We start from the raw sequence: 19,454 nt of genomic DNA on the forward strand, positions 1-19,454 counted from the left end.
GTCGTACATATACATTTGTTGCCTTCTGGCTTTGTGTTTTTAGTCTAAATGCTAGCTAAAGCAAACTGGCCAATATATATATATTAGTGCTATTAGTGGTACTACATAAAATATGTGGAGGTGAACTACAGATCTGTCTGGTAGAAGGGGTGACAGTGGCAATAAGACACAAAGGGCTTTGAGGGTGGGGGGAGGGGGTGTCACCTCCCGTGCACATGATCGCTGGCTACGCCCGTGAGACTCGGCATATCATAAAAGATGTGAGAGGGAATGATGAGGGGAGCACAAAGACAGAAGGGAAGAGAAAGGACAGGGAAGGAGGAGATCTGCCTAAACTCCGCCTCCGGTCTCGGATCCTCTCGCATTCCTTCTTCACAGCCCCTCACGCTGGAGATAGAGAAAGAAAGGGAAGGAGAAACAAGAAGGCCACGAAGAAAAAGAGGGGGAGCAGTGAAACGACCATGGCAATATCCAAAACGTCTCAGCGTGAGATAGAGTCCGATCCCAGCGCACTTCCACCACCGTCGACCCCGGCTCGGAGCATGCAGTCGCACAATAGACAGAGTCCTGATGAATGAGGAGCTTTACCTGGGCCGTGGACAAAATGAGGGTCATCTTCATCCAAAACGCCGGTTTCGTCGCAGCTTTCTCGCCTTTCTCGTGATGTTGGCAGTGTTTGGGACGACAGATAATGTGAACGAGCCAGAGCTAACCACAGCCAGATCATGCGAGTAAATTGAGGAGTAAGGGGATCGTAGCAATTTATTTAGGCTGTTTTATTTTATTTTATTTTATTTTAATGGGATAGAGAGCTTGCACATATTTATAGCCAGTATAGCATCTCTGAATCGAAAGTGTGCTCAGCTTCCGGCATGCAGCCTGCTGTCGAAATCTGAATAATAGACTATATTTTTTAACTATATTGGCACTAGAATTAATTTTTAACCAATGATAGAGTATGTACCAGGTTATTACGGTCCGATCCTTTTAGACTTCCGCGCTCATGTAGTAATCCTTTAGTATATAGCAATTATTAATATGAATAGGTAGAAGGAGAGATCTCTGGCCACTATGATCAAAGCCTATTGATCAACTGAGACAATCTGGAAATGTCAGTTTCCACGTGTGATAACATGACTGGCGTCGTTCCTTGTAATTTATTTATTTATTATTACTATTATTAGGCCTATAAGTATTATATTATCGATTTATTTTTTAGGTAGGTAGTGATATATTTAACAGTGGGAAGGCTGTTTTAAACCCTTCCTTATAGTGAGATGGAAACCGCTTATTTATCGACGCACCGGGGGGGCACCCGTCCCGAGGCCCAGAAGGGCCAAAGCTCGGCGGGTGAGCCCTCCGCTGCACCACCTTCAACTCCACCTGCCGGCAGCTCACCTGAGGAGACCCCGACGAGTGGTGATGGACGGAGAAACTCGGGCGTGAAGAAACACCATCACAAGCACAACCTGAAGCATCGCTACGAGCTGCTGGAGACGCTGGGAAGAGGCACCTATGGCAAAGTCAAGAAGGCCATTGAGCGGCACTCCGGCAGAGAGGTGAGCCATTTACACAAGCAGCTGCAAACATCTGTCACGATGCTTTTAGTAAACCCAGACGCTTGTAATTCACAATACTTCTGTAACGCCCTTTAGCAGCCACTACAAACAGCACTGGTCCCAAATTAAGTGGTTTGTTGCTCCCAGAAGCGTGTGCACGACCTACCCCCGCTGGGAATTCCCCCACCATGCTCCAAAAAGGCCAGTGGGGCCAGGGAGTTACGCTGCACACATGCAGGGCCTCACGACCGGATGCCAGAGTGCAATTCCGGCTACCGACAGACTTATGGGGACTTGTGTGACCCCCACAAGCTTCACAAATGTTCCCCAGAAGTGTCCTGCTTCCACGCTCATTCATAATTTGTAAAGTTTTTAAGACATGCATTGCAAAATTCAGATCAACCCCAAATTCACTCTTTTGCGAATGACCAGCATTTGACATAGTCTCAGTCTTTAAAGTAGTAGGTTACTTGTACTGTTTCATCACTCTGCACAGTGTCATACAGTTTTTCCCTTCCCGTTTTGTTTCTATTTTTAAAGTGCCAAGTTTTTTTTCCCCTGCATGGCTCAGTCTGGCACTTTGCGTTTCTTTTTTTTTAAAGTGATGTGACTGTATATTTGTCGCAGTAAACCCACCATCTGCTGTGATGTCCTTGCAGACCGGCAGATCTCTACCAACTATTTCCACATGTGGCAAAATATGACCCCAGTGCCCATTCTGGCAGGGCATGCGGAAATTTCCACTGAAACTTAGTACAGGCCAACAATGTCCCCCAGCAGTTTCATAGCTCCTGGCAAATGCATGTTTAATAGGGGAAGGGGGGCAGCAAACCCCCTGGTACGACATTCCTGTTTGACCTGTCCCACTTGCCAGCTTCTCCTTTCTTCCGTTTGTTTTTCGGCATTATTGCCATGGTAGCAAGTGTAATATGAATTAATGTAATTTCACTAGCATCATAAAACTGTGCAACTGTACTAACTGGACAGGTCAAAGTGTATTGCATGATTGTTGGCTTTGGATATCTTGGAAGTCTTTTGTTAAATAATTGACAATGTTTGTCACATAGTTGGCAAGTTTATTATATTTTTGTTACTAAGCCATAAAGCACTACTTGCCAGTCACTAAATATATAAATAAACCCAATATACTTATGTGTAAGTCAAAAAACTATAGCCCAGTGGCTCCAGTTCTCCTACTATCTACAGTACTGAGCTGAGCTTAGCATTAAAACTTAAAATAGAGAAGTATTAATATGGGACCCAAGTCTCGCCATCTCGCAGCTTATGCATATGGCACTACGCTGCTAGAGTTTACTTGACCTCTGATCCAGAGGGAGTCCCTTGTGTCCATTTGGCATGTAAACCAGTGTGGTGAGAACGTTATTTAATCATCTCAACTCCCCTGAACCTTTTCCTGGCTTGTTCCACAGACCCAGTGAGAAGAACAAAGTGGAGAGATAAACTGATGAAGCTCTGTGTGTGTGTGCATGCACACACATGGGAATAACGAACGACAGATTAGATGCAAGCATATTCAGCGTGTCAGTGAAAGTAGAGCTGGTTTCACCTGGAAGCCCATTTGTTGTACAATTTGCACGCTCAGTAAAAAACACAAACACCTAACATTAAGTGAAGTGCAGCAGATCATAGAGAACATGGTGTGACTTTGTGGGATGTGCACAACCCGTGTTTCTGTGCATGTGTGTGAAAGGTAAAAGGAGACCTGTGGCCTGCATTAAGTATTACATGCCATCTAGAGAGGACTATAGTGAAAAGGTTATGGTGACAGTCAGGCCTATAATGGACACTGACACATGAAAGGCCATCCACAGCAGGAAATTAGATTTAGAAGGTAATGTTAATATCCTGTATGGAGGATCCATCACAGACAGGGGCTGGGGAGTTAGCACAGAGATACAGGGAAGCTCACCACCATAACAAGAGAGAAACCGCCTCAGTTAAAAGGGGTAAAGAGTCATATTAATATGTGCTTAAAGCACCAGATTACATCATTCCCCAACAATGGACTCAATAGGGAGGTACGCAAGAGGGAAAAACATTGCCATTCCTCTGTTATATTCTATGTTGTACAGCTGATGAGGCATTATGATTCCTGGCTCTGTTTGAGAATACACTTCTCTGGAAAAGTGACGGGCCTCTTTCTCCCACTCACTCTCCCTCTCTCTGCCTCCCCCCAAGTCTGAGTCAGACGCACAGTCAATACGACAGATGATCATGATCTTTAGACAATGCAGGGACGAGTGAGTTTGTGATGAATACTTCATCTATTTTAATGGCCTGAGAAAGCCCAGAACGATGTCAGGCTCCGCTGAAGCGAAACATGGACTTTCACTTCAAACGAGCTCTTTTGAGAACAAAGTCTGGACGACGGGAGGGGCAGACGAGGCCGCCCCATACCTGGCAGGGACCGACGTGGGCAGCAGTGCAGCGCCCGTTTACTGTGAGTGACAGTAATAGGGGGGTCCACTTAAGAACAAGCGTAGCTGCGTCAGCCAGCTCCGCCAGCTGGCAAGTAGCTGATCTGCGGTCCTGTTTAATGATCCGCATCAAGGTCAGGGCAAAGCAACATGAGGAGATACACAAAAGATATCTGGCTTTCTAGCCCAATATTGGGGAGCTGTCTCGTTCACTTATTTATCATGCAGTGTAGAATTAACTTCTCTACACATTTTACTTGTCTTTGTGTGTAACTTTTGTAGGCAATTTCTTAGTTCATTCCCTAATTTAAAAAAAAATCAGGTATTTTTTGCATGCATCCATCCATCCCACAACAACTGAAAAAGGTAAGCTGCATTCAGCTTTGCAAAGTCAAGTGTTAGTCACGTTTTGGGGATCAGTGATAAAATCCTGATGATTTTGATGAGGTAAAGGAAAACATCAGTGTTAAGACACAAACAACTTTTCCCAATTATGAACACAGCATGTGAACCCCCTGGACCCTGGCTTGTTTATTATGGTATCATTTCTTTAAATTCTATGTAATCAAGGCATGCTCTGGAAGGCAGCTATTCCGGTTTGGGGTTATTTTTATTGATGTACACGGTAATTAGCTTGGCACTCGCTACTGCCTGTGGTTTTTCGCTGAATGGAATAAAGCTGGGCTCCACAGAATACTGCAGTTTAGTCAGGAGGACAAAAGTTTAAACTAACATAATTCAGAGTGAAAAGATTCTTTACAGACCTGATCAAAGAACAACTCGGGGCTCAATCCAGATTGTTTAGGCTACAAGAATGATGTGCTAGACCGTGGGCTCTCCACTGGTTTATTTGGAGAAGGATGCTAACCTCTCATTTATGGAGTACATAGGTTAGTGGTTTGAATGCATCCTGTTGCGGCTGACTCTTAACTGAATTGGGTTTGCCATGACACTGAAGAATCATCAAATCAAGTGTCATTGTTGACTGTTAAGCTCCTTTTAACGGGCCCATTTGGCACGGCAAGGAGTGAATCACTTCCCCAACCCCTGCTCGTTCTCCTGATACCTCCATAAAACTCTCAGCAGGCCATCTTTTCAGGCTTTTTCGAATACGGGCCATTAGCTGTGTTTAATCAGAATAACTAAACATACAAGGCGGGGGTAGTGGTTAGGGTCTTCTCGGGGACTTTTGACAAGGGAGGAAATTTGCTTTGTAAGTTAATACTGACCGATTGATGGAGGATCACTCTAAACTTCAGCTCTCTCTTTCCTCTTCTTAAAATCGGTGAGCACTTAACACCTTTCTCACTGCTTTTTAGGGATACATGGTGCAGACTCTATTGGCTTTTCTACCCCGCGCCTGCTGTACGTGGTTGGGATTTCGAAAGAAATTTCTCCACAGTTGTTGGAGTGGCAGTTAGTGCAGACATCCATGCACCAATTTGGATGAACGGCAGTACTTTAGAGGCTATTTGCCTAACCGTTACCTTATTGCCAAATTCCTGCAAACATAATGGCATTTCCATCAGCCTAAGCTGCACTGTGTGTTGTGCTAATGCACAGATGTTAGCTTGCTAACACAGCAAAGCAGAATTGTGACCATGACTGCTTAAATTAAACCTTATAATTATATCAGCATAGTTTTATTAGCATGAAGACTTTAGCATTTCACACAAAGCGCTACTATGTGCTAGTATGGCTGCAGAGTCCCAGACTGGCTCCGAAAACGCTCCCTGTTTCCAAGATAGCACGCCGTATTGAGTGAACTATTGAGTGACCATTATATACTGATGAGGGAATGACTGAGTCAGGGGAGTGATTTTGGACACAGGCGATTAGTTAACAACAGCTGCTCCCAGAGAAGTCTTTACTATGGAAACTGCCATGTTGCACTGTGTGAATCTGTCCTCTGATGCTTCTGTAATCATGATGATTGAATATCAAAACAGGCCACAATGTTGGTACTTGTGTTTCAGTTTGCAATAGTTTGACCTCAGCAAGGCTTCGTAAGGTCAAAGGTTATTAAAAGTCTCTGTAGGTGGACAGGGGAGGTTTGTTTTTCTTTGATAATGAAATCAAGCATTGTGTGCAGACTGACATCTCATGACGTGCACCATGTACCGTGGATGAGCTATACAATTTAAAGTTCACTGATAACAAATCGCATGTGACAGATAAATCTGTTGCACCTTAATCTCATTTCAGTGACTTTCTGCAGTCACGTCTCTTCCCAGATTAAATCAGCCTATTTTTCAAATCAATTTTCTTGGAAAAAAAGACAAATCTGCTTTTTCTTTAAACTGTTAAATGTGACACATTCAAGATACTGTATATCTAGGCAGGGTTTTTTTTGTTTGCTTGTTTGTTTGTTTTTTTGCTTTTTTTTGCTTTGCTGCTGAAGTCACATGAGTGAAAAGTGTTTGTCCTCTCTTTCCAGGTGGCTATCAAGTCCATTCGGAAGGAGAAGATTAAGGATGAGCAGGACATGGTACACATTCGCCGAGAGATTGAGATCATGTCGTCCCTCCGCCACCCCCACATCATCTCTATATATGAAGGTGAGTGTCTTTGAATGTCTACCTGTGACAAATCATGGACACTTATTTAATTTGAACATGCAAACAAAATCACACATGTCCAGAATTCTTCCCTCCATCAGCTCATTTAGCACTCGTGGCCGAGCTGTAGGACTGTCATGTTATGACATGCAGATGTCATAATAAGTCCTGGACTACAGCTCTGGGATGTTATTAATCTTCTTCCCGTCTGGCTGCCTGGTCTAGTAAAAGTCTGGATGACTTTGACAATATGCATCTGGATTCCTCTCTTTGTGTGTGTGTGTGTGTGTGTGTGTGTGTGTGTGTGCACGTGTGTGTGTGCACGTGTGTGTGTGTATTGCATTCACATTTGTGAAAGTTTGTGTTTATAAGAGGGGTGATATTCTAAGGGATTGCCTCTCCCACATCTAAGAGGTCACATCCCCTTGTCTTCTCTGGTCTTGATCTCAGGGCCAGACATCTGCTGATACTTAGAGACAACAGCAGCTGGGAACCAGACTATACTCGTGCATGTGTGTGTGTCTGCACATATGTGTCTGTATAAATCCCAGTATATTTATCTCAGTGTATGAACCTTTGTGTGTGTAGCTCAGGAGACTCTGGATTGGCCTCAGTCACCCGGGCTTGCTCCCCGTCTGACTCCAATCCAGTGCTATGCAGCAGGAGGAAAGACCATAAGCCTTCCCTTGGAGCAATATCAACATATGTCTACCCCAGGAAGCAGTTCACTAAATATCAAAGACTTCAAGTCAGACATTGACAACATATTTATTGTTTTGGGCCTCCTTTTTTTTGATGAGTCCTCATGAATGACCTTTACATCACCGGAAGAAAACATTCGATTAGAATTGATGGCAACTCTAAAGGTTGAACAGTTCCCATTGATTTTTTCAACATAGTGCTTGCAATTAATCATCTGATAATATGTAGTATGGGCCTGTTTTCTGTCTCCTACATTCACAACGCACTGCAGTGTGTTTTTTTGTTTGTTTGTTTTTTTGTCATGTGATTTGTGACTCGTGACTATTGTGTCAACATAGCAACAGTTTCAATGCCATTTTCAGGTTAGCTGCCCTGGCATAACGTCTGCAGGTTGTGTGGTACTTCCCTAACTGGCTTAGCCACTGTCCTTTGTTCAGTTTCAAAGTCCTTAGGTCATTATCAGCAATGTGTATATGCAACAAACATAACTATTTGTCATGGGAACGTGCCAGTAGTCGGTCAGAGGGCTGAATTACAGCTGAATTTTATGTGTTTTGCAAGAGAATGATTAAAGAACAGCCAGCTTTATAAACTCAGGCGAGCCTGCATGGTGTTTCTATGTGTGCTGCCTTCCTTTAAAATCAGTCAATTCTACCAACAAACCTAACCAGACTCATTGCTCTCGCTCTTTGGTGTTTCTCCTCAAACCCAGCGTTTACTGTTGTGGCCTGGCCTCCGCCCAGTCTTGCTTTAGAGATGTATAGGAGGCCTAAAGATTTGTGTATCCGGCAACACCCTCTTCAACAGCCCCTGCTAACTGCCTTGTGTGAAGCAAAGCTGAACCAGATGTGTGCGTGAAGATTGATTTTTACCACTCCCTCACATTCTGCATCCATCAGCATGCTGCGTGGGGACATTTAAAGTAGTTTTTTTTTTTTTTGCTCTTTGCTCCTCAGGCGAAGCTATGCAGTGCCCTCCTTTTAAGAGAAATAGTCAACCCTACAAAATGCTCAAGCGGCATGAACTGATTCAGCCAGGTGGAAAAAACCCCCAAACCCTTCAGCGTGAGGGGAATCTTTAGAAATTTACCTTCTTACAATAAAATAAAAAATGATCACTCTTCTTGTGTCCCCACAGAAAATACAAAGCTAAAGCTAAGATCTTGCCAATTTTGTTACCTTGGCAGGAGTTCACTTTCTCAGTGCTGCTTCCAGATTTTGTGCTAAGCTACGCTAAGTTGCTGACTATATTTGCAATGGTGTTAAATTTGTCAGCTAAATCTAGGCAAAAATCAGCTTATATCTCCAAATATCTTAAGTAAACATGATAAACAAAGGGGAAAATACCCTACAGATTAATTAAAATTTGCTTGTTTATGGCCTACTTTAGAATTATCCCTCCACTCCTCTGTGTGACTCTTTGGCCCTTGTGCAAGTTTTCAACAACAGTCTATCATCAGTGCAGACACTAGGACAATAGGCGCTAATTAGTCAGATGCGAGGGCTTGACCTGTGAACAAAGCCCAGTGAGTGACAGCGAGGCTTTAGTGGTGGCTGGCATGCCCAGTGGGCTGTAACAAACCCGAGTTATGTAAGCCAGGTAATTACCTCACCGCAAGTGCTCAAAGGTAAATGGGAGTGCAAGCTGAGAATTGGCTCCCCCAGCCTAACCCCATCAAGGTTCGCCGTGAATGTCACCCCAGGTCACCCCTCTGTCCACCAATCAGAGAGCTGAGTCTGCTTTTGCCCTCCCAAGTGCTTGGCTTACATCCCGTCTGTTATTTCCCGAGCTGCCAGACAGTCACAATCAGGGAGCATTACCATCACTCAGCAACTGTGTGTTTTTGTAGAGGATTATATCTTTAAAAGGACCCCAGGAGAGGAGGGGTGGGGTGCTGAGGAAAGTAGTGTGACAGACTGTGAAGGTGCTCACTCAAGAGTACAGAAAGTGGAGGCCCCCACCTCAGTGACCCTGCTGTGTGGGAAAATCAACACGGACAATATGTAGCAACATGGCTGACTGTGTTTTCCTAGCCTTTTTCCCCCTCTCTCTTCTTCTCCTCTCTCTCCCTAACCGCTGTCATACTCTTCATGCCAAGAAGCATGTTGCCAAACTGAAATTATATAGCGGATGGCTAAAAACTGACACACAATGATATGTCTGGTGAGCTGTATTTCAATGGCGATAAAAATGAAACAGCATTCCTCTAAAAATCAGCACACGTGTCACCGGGTTTATTCATTTTGCTTCGGTCGTAATAAAGTTCAAGGTCCAAAAGAGAAAAAGCCTGCTTTGTAAGAGTAGGTACAGAAGATAGAAGAATATAGGAGTATAGCTTTGATTTCAGTTATGAGTTAAATATGAAGCAGTTTCATTACATTGCTCTTGTCAAAATAAAAGAGGATGCTTGTTGCCATGTTGAGTCATAAATCACTAATGAACAAAGCAGTACTTAGAATAGGTACTCATGAGGCCCGCGCGTGGTTGTTAGAAATATCGGACTGTGCTGTGAAAAGTGGCAACATGATGCGAAGCTCAAGCTGTAGCAGAACCTCCACCTGAGCCTGTGAAGGTAACTCTTTCTCCTCAATCTGGTTCGTGCCCTTTTCTTTTTTTTTTTGTGGTCTGTTTTCACTGCTCTCCACTTGCTCTGCTCTCTGAGCAAGGCCTGACTGAGTTAACAGCCCCTCCCTGCTGTAGTGTTGTGAAGAAGCCAGGCACATGAGGTGGGGTCTGGGTGATGTAACCCTGGGAGAAATGTAGAGATGTAATGTGCTGCTTTGGAATTTGGATTCCCAATTCCCTCCAAAAAAAACAAAGGGCGGAGTAAACGTTTTTTTTTTCCTGCTTTTTTACTTAATAATGCTCATTAATATTTTTATTAAGAAGGCAAAATGAACCTGGGCAGACTTAAGAAGCTGTCCTCCCATACCTCTATGTTTTTGGAAAGTCGGTAATAATGTGTTGCTATTTTCTTATCATTTCTCAGTGTTTGAGAACAAGGACAAGATCGTGATTGTGATGGAGTATGCCAGCAAGGGCGAGCTGTATGACTACATTAGCGAGCGTCGGCGCCTGAGCGAACGGGAGACGCGACACTTCTTCAGACAGATAGTCTCCGCCGTGCACCACTGTCACAAGGTGAGAAAACTCATCCGTGCCTTCAGCTTGTGCACGCTCTGCTTTGTGTCTCTTACACACATAAAGACTTTGTTTTCAGTCCTTAATTTATCCTTCACCATTCCCCTCACACATTCAGACGCATAGCTAGTTAATCTGCCAGCCCTGCACGGTGTGCTGTTCTTGGCGCACTGGTTGTAGAGAGTCATCTGTTTCTGAGTGAAGATAGAATGCAGGCCAGTTTAATTCAGGCTTACCCTCCCATTACAGAGCAGGGCAACAAACAGGCCCTGTCTTTAAATCTGTGCTCAAATCTTGCCGCACACACAAGGACTGATGTCCTGAGCTACCCCCAGAGTCATTCTCCAGAGATTAAGTTTGGTTCACACCCACATCCACACCTCACTTACTCTGCTTAAAACCAAAAGATCCCATTGGCTCCCCACTTGTCACACTTTTCCCAGCTGTAGATAGGGATGATGTCATAGTCTTCAGCTAGGGGACTCCCAGACTAATCTCTATAAATACTCCCCTTTTCTTTTTTTAAAAAAATAATTTGCTTTCATTATCAGACTCTAAGTTATGGCCGCAGCGCTAAACAGGACGTCCTGGCCTGAATGTCAATTGTCCATTACCTGTATATCTTCCCCAAAACGCCAGCCTTTGCCCCCAGAGGCTAAGTTATCAGATGATAGACGATTGGTTCACAGATTGGTCCCAGACAGCCATGAATGATGAGTCATTACCACCAAGCGCAACCCCTTGCTGGGTGGGGTGGTGTGAGTCACAGGCACAACAAGCAACCAACCACTTCTTCCTTGTGTTCACCAATCAGAGTCATGTGAAAATGAGCACCATGTTAGACAGTCACCGACAGGAGATGCAACGCTGAGCTGCGCAAACAGGCGGGGGGTGACGGATGAAGTCACTCCTCTGCATCTGAGCTGGGTTCTGTCTGTCTGCGTACCACATGTTAATTCCTGGATTTTTTTTCCCAACCCGTGCATTAACAGCATAGTCGCTGTTTTATCCCATGATGCTCTGAGAACATAATTCATACTGGGAGATAATTACAGGCTCATGTTTATGTCACACATTTGAGCTGATTTAAAAGAAAGTCCCAGCAGATGTCAGCTTGAAGATCTTCGAGGGGACAGGACCAATTAAAGAGTACTAAGCCAACAGGCTGTCTTGATTTCCTCAAGCTATCTTTGTCAAAGTAAATCACACATACATGCAAATGCAATGGACTGTTTATTGCTTGGACCCCTCTTTAATGAAAAATGAGCTGATGCATGCATCAATCTTTTTCTTTTTTCTCACTGCAGAATGGAGTAGTGCACAGGGATCTGAAACTGGAAAATGTGCTACTGGATGAAAACTGTAATATTAAGGTAACCTTGCCTCTTGTGATGGTCTGGGATGTGTTGGCAGCCAAAGCCTTGTCTCAAATGATCTTTGCGTGAGGGAAAAGAAATAATATGACCTGAAATTCTAACTTGGCCTTGTGTTCACAGATTGCTGATTTTGGGCTGTCCAACCTCTACCATAAAGACAAGCTACTGCAAACCTTCTGCGGTAGCCCCCTATATGCTTCACCGGAGATCGTCAATGGGAGACCATACCGTGGCCCGGAGGTGAGTCTCAGCAGAAATAGAAATGTAATAATTTATTGCCCTCCCTGAAAATTCATTTTGGGATGAACCGCTAGCGATTACAATCATCATGTAGTCAATATACAAACTGGTGGGTAGACTTTCTTCTCAGGCCCTTTGATGGGATTAGTCCATAGTCCAAGGGAGGTCTCTCTCTTTTGGGTCAGCATCCCTCCCCTGTCCTCCCTTTCCTACAATATTCAGGGGTCTTTGAAGTGAGGAACCAGGGGATCGTTTTTCTCACTCTGTCTTCAGATTAACTGGATTGGAATGAGCTCCCCAGCCTCAAAGCACAAGCGCTGTCTAAACAAATACTTTTGGTGAAAGAAACAGTGAAAATGTCTCCCCAAAAACCACTCATTCTGCAAGTGCAGAGTCACTCCGAAGGGCGTTGTCACTACAATTACATCAGATGGATAAAACAAAGCAACAAGGAGGAGGGGGGGATGTTGAATTTTTAGATTTCGTAGTCAAACCGTTCAATTTAGTGCGATTCACTGTAATTTACTCGAGAGTGCTAAAAACGAAATTATAGAACCACAGCTGGGATGAGGCCACAAATTATAGCGAGCAAAGACAACAAAAATAGAGCATGACAATAGTGAGTGGCCTGTCGCATACTCAGGAATGGACCGACGAAGACACAAAGAGTGAAACATTCGCGATGCTGGTCATTGATTGCGTCTCAAAACTTTAGCTGCCCTCATTAAAATCACAGCCCACTGTATCCGCCCCCCAACTACAGTCCGTACACTTATTCTGTGCCATGCTCTTTGTTTCTCTCTCTCTCTCAGTCACACAAACACACACACACACACACACACACACGTCAACTGCATGTCTTTAGCGACTGTCAGGAGCTCAGCATATCACAGTTGCTATCTCTGCTGGTCTCATTACCCTCTTCCGCTCCCACCACTCTGCACCTCCTCAAAACACCAAGTGTTATGTAACATTTTTGAAAGCCACATTACGTTGTGAAAGAGTGTAATGTGTCTGTGCACAAACAAGTCATGGCCCACCAAAATACCTGCCATTGTCATTATGTCTTTGAGAGGCCTGCTGGAGAAACAACATCATATCATATTGCTTATTGGTGTGTAGAGTAACTCAAAGCCCAGTCTACTCAGCTCATTTCACAGCATCCATTTTTTTAATGCCATGAATCACTAATCACTGTTTCCTCCAGGTGGACAGCTGGGCCCTCGGGGTGCTGCTGTATACCCTGGTCTATGGAACCATGCCGTTTGATGGGGGAGACCACAAGAACCTCATTCGCCAGATTAGCAACGGCGAGTACAAAGAGCCCACTCAGTCCTCAGGTACTGCTGGAACTTTTGGCTCAGCTTGCATTCCTTTTGGTTTGGGTCATGTTAGGAAACACACCTGATTTCAGTGCGCTGTGTTAAACAATAGCATAAACTGTAATTGGCAAATCTAATTCAGCTGTGCTGCAGATAGAAACCATGAGGACTTTTTTTCTCATAAATTCCAGAAGAATATGAAAGCCTTTAAGATGTTTGTTCATACGCTGTTCGGGGAAGCATGGATCAGAGCGCTCTGGATGTTCACATGTAGTGGATGCAAATTGCATTACACATGATAAACAGTGACGCTTTTATCCAGACAGCATAAAGAAGCACATCTTAGCTGAGCAACAAGACATTATACTTCTTATTCATTTGCTGGTAACATGATTTTTGAATAAACTACAATGGAAACAAAATGTAACTTTTTGTGCTAAAAAGAGCAACTTTTTGTGGAAAAAATACTCTTGAAAAATACTTAGTGATTCATGTTTTTGGTATAGGTGTAACAGTCTTTGAAATGAAAAAGCAATAGCATATGATTTTAGTATTTGTATGTCAAATAATGTGCAGCGTGAAGCACTCAACAGATCTCTGTTTACTCCCAGATGCCCGTGGACTGATCCGCTGGATGCTGATGGTGAATCCTGAGCGTCGAGCTACAGTGGAGGACATTGCCAATCACTGGTGGGTGAACTGGGGCTGGAAGAACAGCGTGTGTGACTGCGAGACCCAACGCGACCACGGAGGCTCGCCCATGCTGGCCCGTTTCATCGACTGGCAGAACCGCACTGAGCCACGTGGTTCTGGAGCCAAAGCTGCGGCCATGCCCCAGCTGCTGCGCCAGAGGCCCAAGAAGTCCAAGAAGGAGAATGTTGAGGCGGGACAGATGCACAGTGGAGGCGAGGACAAGCCAGGTCTAAAGAGACCCAAAGGCATCCTGAAGACCAGGGTTACCGAAGAGCACCAATCTGTAAGTCCTGAAGAGGTGGAGCTGGGTCAGGTAGCGCTGCCTCAGCAAGCTGAAGGTGGAGAGGAGGCGTCCAGCCCAGACCGAGAGGAAGAGGAGCCGACGCTGGGAGGAGTCTCCCCAGCCAAGATCGTGCCGTCTCTGCCCAAAAAAGGCATCTTGAAGAACAACCAACAACGGGAATCAGGGTACTACTCTTCCCCAGAGCGCAGTGAGTCCTCCGAGCTTTTAGGGGGCGCCAGCATGTCTCTGCTAGCCACCTCCCCACCCAAGAGAGCCATGGGGAGAAAGGGTATCTTGAAGCGAAATGGCAAGTACTCCACCTACAGCGGGCCTCCCTCATCAGCGACGGTGGCCGGAGTCCTCGGTGAGCCTCCTCCATCAACCGACTCTGGTTTGTCCCGGAGTCAGAGTCGTCCCTCCAGCATAGTGGGGGAGGACAGCTCCGTCCTGTCCCTGTCACCTAGCTCCCTCAGCGGGGCCGAGTGGCATCCTTCCACACCCCACCTCCGCCCAAACATCAGGGCTTGTGTCTCGGCTGAAAACCTGCTGCAGCTCGCCAACTTTAAAGGCTTCCAGGCAGCCCCGCCAATCCAGGGACACAAATTCAGCCGCGGCCCCAAAACGAAAGGCTCCCCAGGGGACAATGGCAGCTTCTCCTTGTTGGGGGACCTGGAGGACATGACTCAGGTGTACCAGCAAGCCCTGGACATCAGCAGCAACCTCAACTAATAGATGGGTGGAAGACAGAGAAGAAGAGGGATTTTAACACGAGTGTGTGTTTGTGTGTGCGTATGTGTACAGATGTGTATGCGTGACACTAACGACCAGTGCGTTACTGGGATCGGCCTTTCGTAGCTTGTGGCTTTTTCAAATGGGGTTGAAATCTCGATGGAAAAGATGCGTCGCTACACTCGCACACACGCACTCACACACATGCAGGCACACTTCTCTGGCTAGAAAACATTTAGTTAAGGTTTTCTGTGCAGGAGAGAGACAGAGCTGGCATGAGAGAATGCCACCCAGTCAGCTCTCTTGGCCCGCCCATAGACTTTGCTGTGTTCAACATGTTTACATATTCAGCAAGAAGGCAAGTTAGAATCACAAATGCAGCGATCAGAAACTGGTTGGCTCTGCTTAGATATCACCCATTTCCATGTATGAGTTTACAACAGCACCTTAGAACTCAAAACGGAGCATATGCTTTTGTGATCTTTACTTCCTTTAAAAAAAAGAAAGAAAGAAATGAAACAAACCAGGGTCTTGTTCCAAAAAAAAAATAGCATTGCTGATTATTTATTAATATTTTGTAGCTTTAGTTTTAAGTGCAAAACTGGTGGGCGCTGGCTATTACTGGAAGAGTCCAAAGCTCCTTGTCTCCAACTGTGTTTGTGGAACTGACATATATAATTATGTTACTCGGTGACGAGAAACATCTATATACCCCAATATATAACTGTGTCTGTGTATGTACAACACGCAGGCAAGTATACCTTCATAAAAGCATATGTCCTATATATGTTTATGATACTAGGAAATATGTAGGAAGTGCCTTTTTTTGATTCATAATACAAATTATGTATGTCATTTCCTTAATGTGGAGGGAAAAGCCAGGCCAACCTGTCACCAGTTGTGCTTTTTTGTATCATGTTGTTTGTGAATGTAGAGAGACCCAGGGCCTTCATAGCACAGCTGACTAACTACTTACTCCCTCCCCCCCCATCAAAGCCCATTCCTTCTACACAGGTGAAATTACACACAGATATACCAGCATCTACAGGCCAAGAAAACAAAAAACCTTCCTCCGTGGTCTTTGTCAGTGTTAAAGTTTGTAGTTTGGTTTGTCGGCAGTTAAGGCCTGGTTGAACATACTTTTGTTGGCAGGACAAGAGGTCTGGAGGGGCTCACCTAGTGGGACATCTAGTGAAGGGAGATAGCACAGACAACATCTCACAGTCCTGGAATGTGTCTGGCTATAGCCCTGGTTCTTTCACATTTTTTGGGCCTACCTGAAAAAAGTAAGAGGTGTTTTTTCTTTCTTTCTTTTATTTATTTATATTTGGGGTTTTTTTTACTAAAGAAGATTAGGTGCTTTCCATTGCTGGGCTGGTTAATATTTTACCCCAAGCGCTTCAAAAGAGCTAAGTAAGGTGGTTTGTTTTAGCTCGCTGATGACGCAGCAAATTCCTCAGAGGGAGGCAGGAGACGTGCTGGTGCTAGAGATCTGTACTGGCCCCAGCCCGAGTCAGCACAGGTGGGCTCTGCGGTCAGTGCTCAGCCCCTCCAGCTGTGTATACTAGTTCATTATGTCAACCAAGCACAATTAGCCAGCTATTGTTTTCATTTGAGCGTGAGAGAGAGGCGGCGCGTAGAGACTTATAGCTAGAGGGAGAAGAAAGGTGTGAGAAAGAGTGACGCATGTAGCAGTGGTAAGATTAGAGCAGTCTTTCCTGTAAAACGCAGAAAAGGTCGAGGTGTTAGAATCGTTTTAGTTTTTGAAGGCTTTGTAACGTAGACTAGTGAAAGTAAAGAAAGTGAATAGAAGGAGCAGAGGAAAAGTTTTTGTTTATACCAAAGAAGTAATGAAACTGACAATGATTCAGGGGAATGGGTGAGTCAGGGGCTTGTCAGAGTCTTTGCATTTTTCTTAGGAATCTCCCCAACCCCCCCACGGTGTATGAAATCATCCCCACATTGGCTTGACCTGCTTTATTTTTCTTCTGTTATTCCCTAACAGAGATGCTGGAGGCTGTTGATATAGCTTGTCTTCTGTATGGCCTTAGAAATTGTGATACACTTTTCAACAGCAGCAAAAGAGATGTAAAAAATTGGAGAACGATGACTGACATCGTCCGATACGTTAAATGATGTGAGTGGAAAAGCATGTCGTGGAGGACCCCAAGGGAAAAAGATCAAGTGTTGAATGTTTTCAGCGGTCGCATGTGCGAAGAAAAGGTCCTGGGTTCTGACTCAAATGAAAGACCCACTGCGTATTATATTGCATTTTATTGCCTTTTGTATTGCATTATATTGTCAACTGGATTTACAGTGAGAAAATTATACTATGTTAGTATTTTGTTTTATTATGCTTCTGTTTTTGATTTTCCAAAATATAAGAAATGTTTTATTGCTTTATGTTATGGCAGAAAAAAAAAATACTTCCTTCCTTGAAGTGTCACAATTTCTCTCCAAAGGAAAAAAAAAACACAACAAAAAACAAACAAAAACAGCCAAATCTGGTGTGAAATTGGTGAACTCGCACACATTTCCCCCTGTTTTTGGAATACCCACAGGTGAAAGTGTTAGCTGGAAAAAAGAGCAAAAGACTGACATTTTTACTAATAGCTGACTGCAAGAAATTTTTATTTTCACATCTACCAAAGTAGGGGAGGCTAAATATGCTGGAACAACACCAGGAGGGAAAAAAAAAAGGAAATAAATCAATGGAAAGAATCTGATGATAAAACATTAACTCTGCCAAACTGGAAATAACTGGTGCATATCTGTTAGTTAGCAGAAATTCTAATCATAGGAAAACTTGACTGGATATTGTTATGACAATAATAATAAATTAGTATTTTTATGTTATTTAAGCATTATTTTGGTTACAGCTTTTTACTATTGCGGGATATTGCCAAAATTTATTTTATTGGTTTTATTTGTTTTTATCTGTGGGTGATCCTGGACTGCCAAGGTATTGTAAGTTGCGTGCCTTTGGTATCTTTCATGATTTTTTTTCTTCTTTTTTTAAATTTGATAATGAAAATTATTATCAATGTGGTTTTTTTATACTTGTATTTATTGATCAAGCCATTTAAAGTTGATGTCAAAGTACTTCATGTTCATGCTTTGGCCTGCTTAGGACTTTAGTGTTTTGTGTTTATGACGCACTGCACACAGAAATATTGTTGCTTCTTTAAAATAGAGTTGTGTCATCTCATTGTGAAGGAGGTGGTGAAGTATCTGAGGAGTGACAAATCAATAAAAGTTCCTGAAATCCTGTAGAATGTCTTAATCTGTCAACTCGGGTCAACACGATGCCCCTGTAGTACTGTATCAACTCAAATAAATGGATCTTGAAGGTAATATGTGTTTTGTGTGCTTTTTGCTATGCATTGTCTTTTTATTCTAGAGCTTTGTAGGTTATTTAGTCAAGTCAAGTGGCTTCAGTCATTTAACATCAAGATTATACAGGATTCATGCAAGGAGAACCTTAAATACATCTAGGTATAGAAAAGATGGCTTTGCATTTAAAGTTAAACAGTAATCTATATAGTCGCCATCTATAGAGTTCCAAAAGCTCCCTTTAAAACATGAATGTCTTCAAATATACCTTTTTTTGGCAAATTATTTCTGGTTTATCCAGTGGTTGAACTGGATATTCAGAGTCTTTTTTTTTTCTTTCAGCAGGACACATGTTAATTAAACTAGTGAGATGGCCTCATTTCTGTTTCCTTATTAAGAATGTGTGACCCAAAAACTTTCACCAGTGGATTTAAGATGTCAGCGGCGGTGTCCTGTTTTCATCATTAGCTTCAAGTTAATCAGTCTGAATTTGTGGGGTCAAATCATTGGGGTCAGAATGGCTAAAGTATACTTTTTTTTGGACACAGTTTGAAAGTTTTTGCCAAAGCTTCAAGAGCTTTTCAGAGTAGGTCGCCAGCCTGTCAAAAGTCAAGCTACCGATGAAAATGGGCCATTCAGGGCACTGAATTCAGCCAGTGTTTCCACACAGCCTTGGCTGCTGTAGTGAAATTAACTTGATGGTTGTTAAAGTGATACCCCACCCAAAATCTGTTTTTCAGGCATTTAAAAGACACTCCCAGTGGGCTTCAGCTGTGGTTGTAAAATAGAACTGTGGTTCTAGTCGGCCTGAATTTACAATGAATTCCAATACTAACCCTTTTTTTTTCTACAGTGGAAACAGAAATCACATGACCAATAGGAAGATCACACATTAAATAAGGCTGTCTGGCCCATTAGTGGTTGTAGACATTGATTTATCCGCAGTACAGCACCACATCCTGCTTTTACATTGTTCAGAAGAGCTCACTGTCTAGATGCTGTTTAGTTTCTCAAGAAATCACGTTCTACAGCATCTCTAAAATGAGACAGATTCAAGTACTGGGATGCTGTTTTACTTTC

General features: G+C 43.6%; 1 protein-coding gene across 1 annotated transcript; it reads left to right on the forward strand.

Moving 5' to 3' along the window:
• The first annotated feature begins 248 nt into the window (after positions 1 to 248).
• On the forward strand, positions 249 to 18,395 carry nuak1b (NUAK family, SNF1-like kinase, 1b). The gene is made up of 7 exons (XM_084933905.1): positions 249 to 1,559; positions 6,435 to 6,555; positions 10,247 to 10,398; positions 11,706 to 11,771; positions 11,895 to 12,014; positions 13,222 to 13,354; positions 13,948 to 18,395. The coding sequence occupies exons 1-7, from the start codon at positions 1,278 to 1,280 to the stop codon at positions 15,039 to 15,041; spliced, it is 1,968 nt and encodes a 655-aa protein (XP_084790031.1). The 5' UTR covers positions 249 to 1,277; the 3' UTR covers positions 15,042 to 18,395.
• The last annotated feature ends 1,059 nt before the right edge of the window (positions 18,396 to 19,454 follow it).

Source organism: Perissodus microlepis, chromosome 7 (genome assembly GCF_051167445.1).
Source record: "Perissodus microlepis isolate ML-2025 ecotype Zambia chromosome 7, ASM5116744v1, whole genome shotgun sequence".
Classification (NCBI taxonomy): Eukaryota; Metazoa; Chordata; class Actinopteri; order Cichliformes; family Cichlidae; genus Perissodus; species Perissodus microlepis.

What these genes read in the sequence shown, in the direction of transcription:
- nuak1b (XM_084933905.1), top strand. Translation starts at nt 1,278, where the DNA reads ATGGAAACCGCTTATTTATCGACGCACCGGGGGGGCACCCGTCCCGAG. An exon ending in ATGAAAACTGTAATATTAAG is followed by an intron (nt 11,772 to 11,894) that starts GTAACCTTGCCT and finishes TTGTGTTCACAG; the next exon opens with ATTGCTGATTTTGGGCTGTC. An exon ending in AGAGCCCACTCAGTCCTCAG is followed by an intron (nt 13,355 to 13,947) that starts GTACTGCTGGAA and finishes GTTTACTCCCAG; the next exon opens with ATGCCCGTGGACTGATCCGC.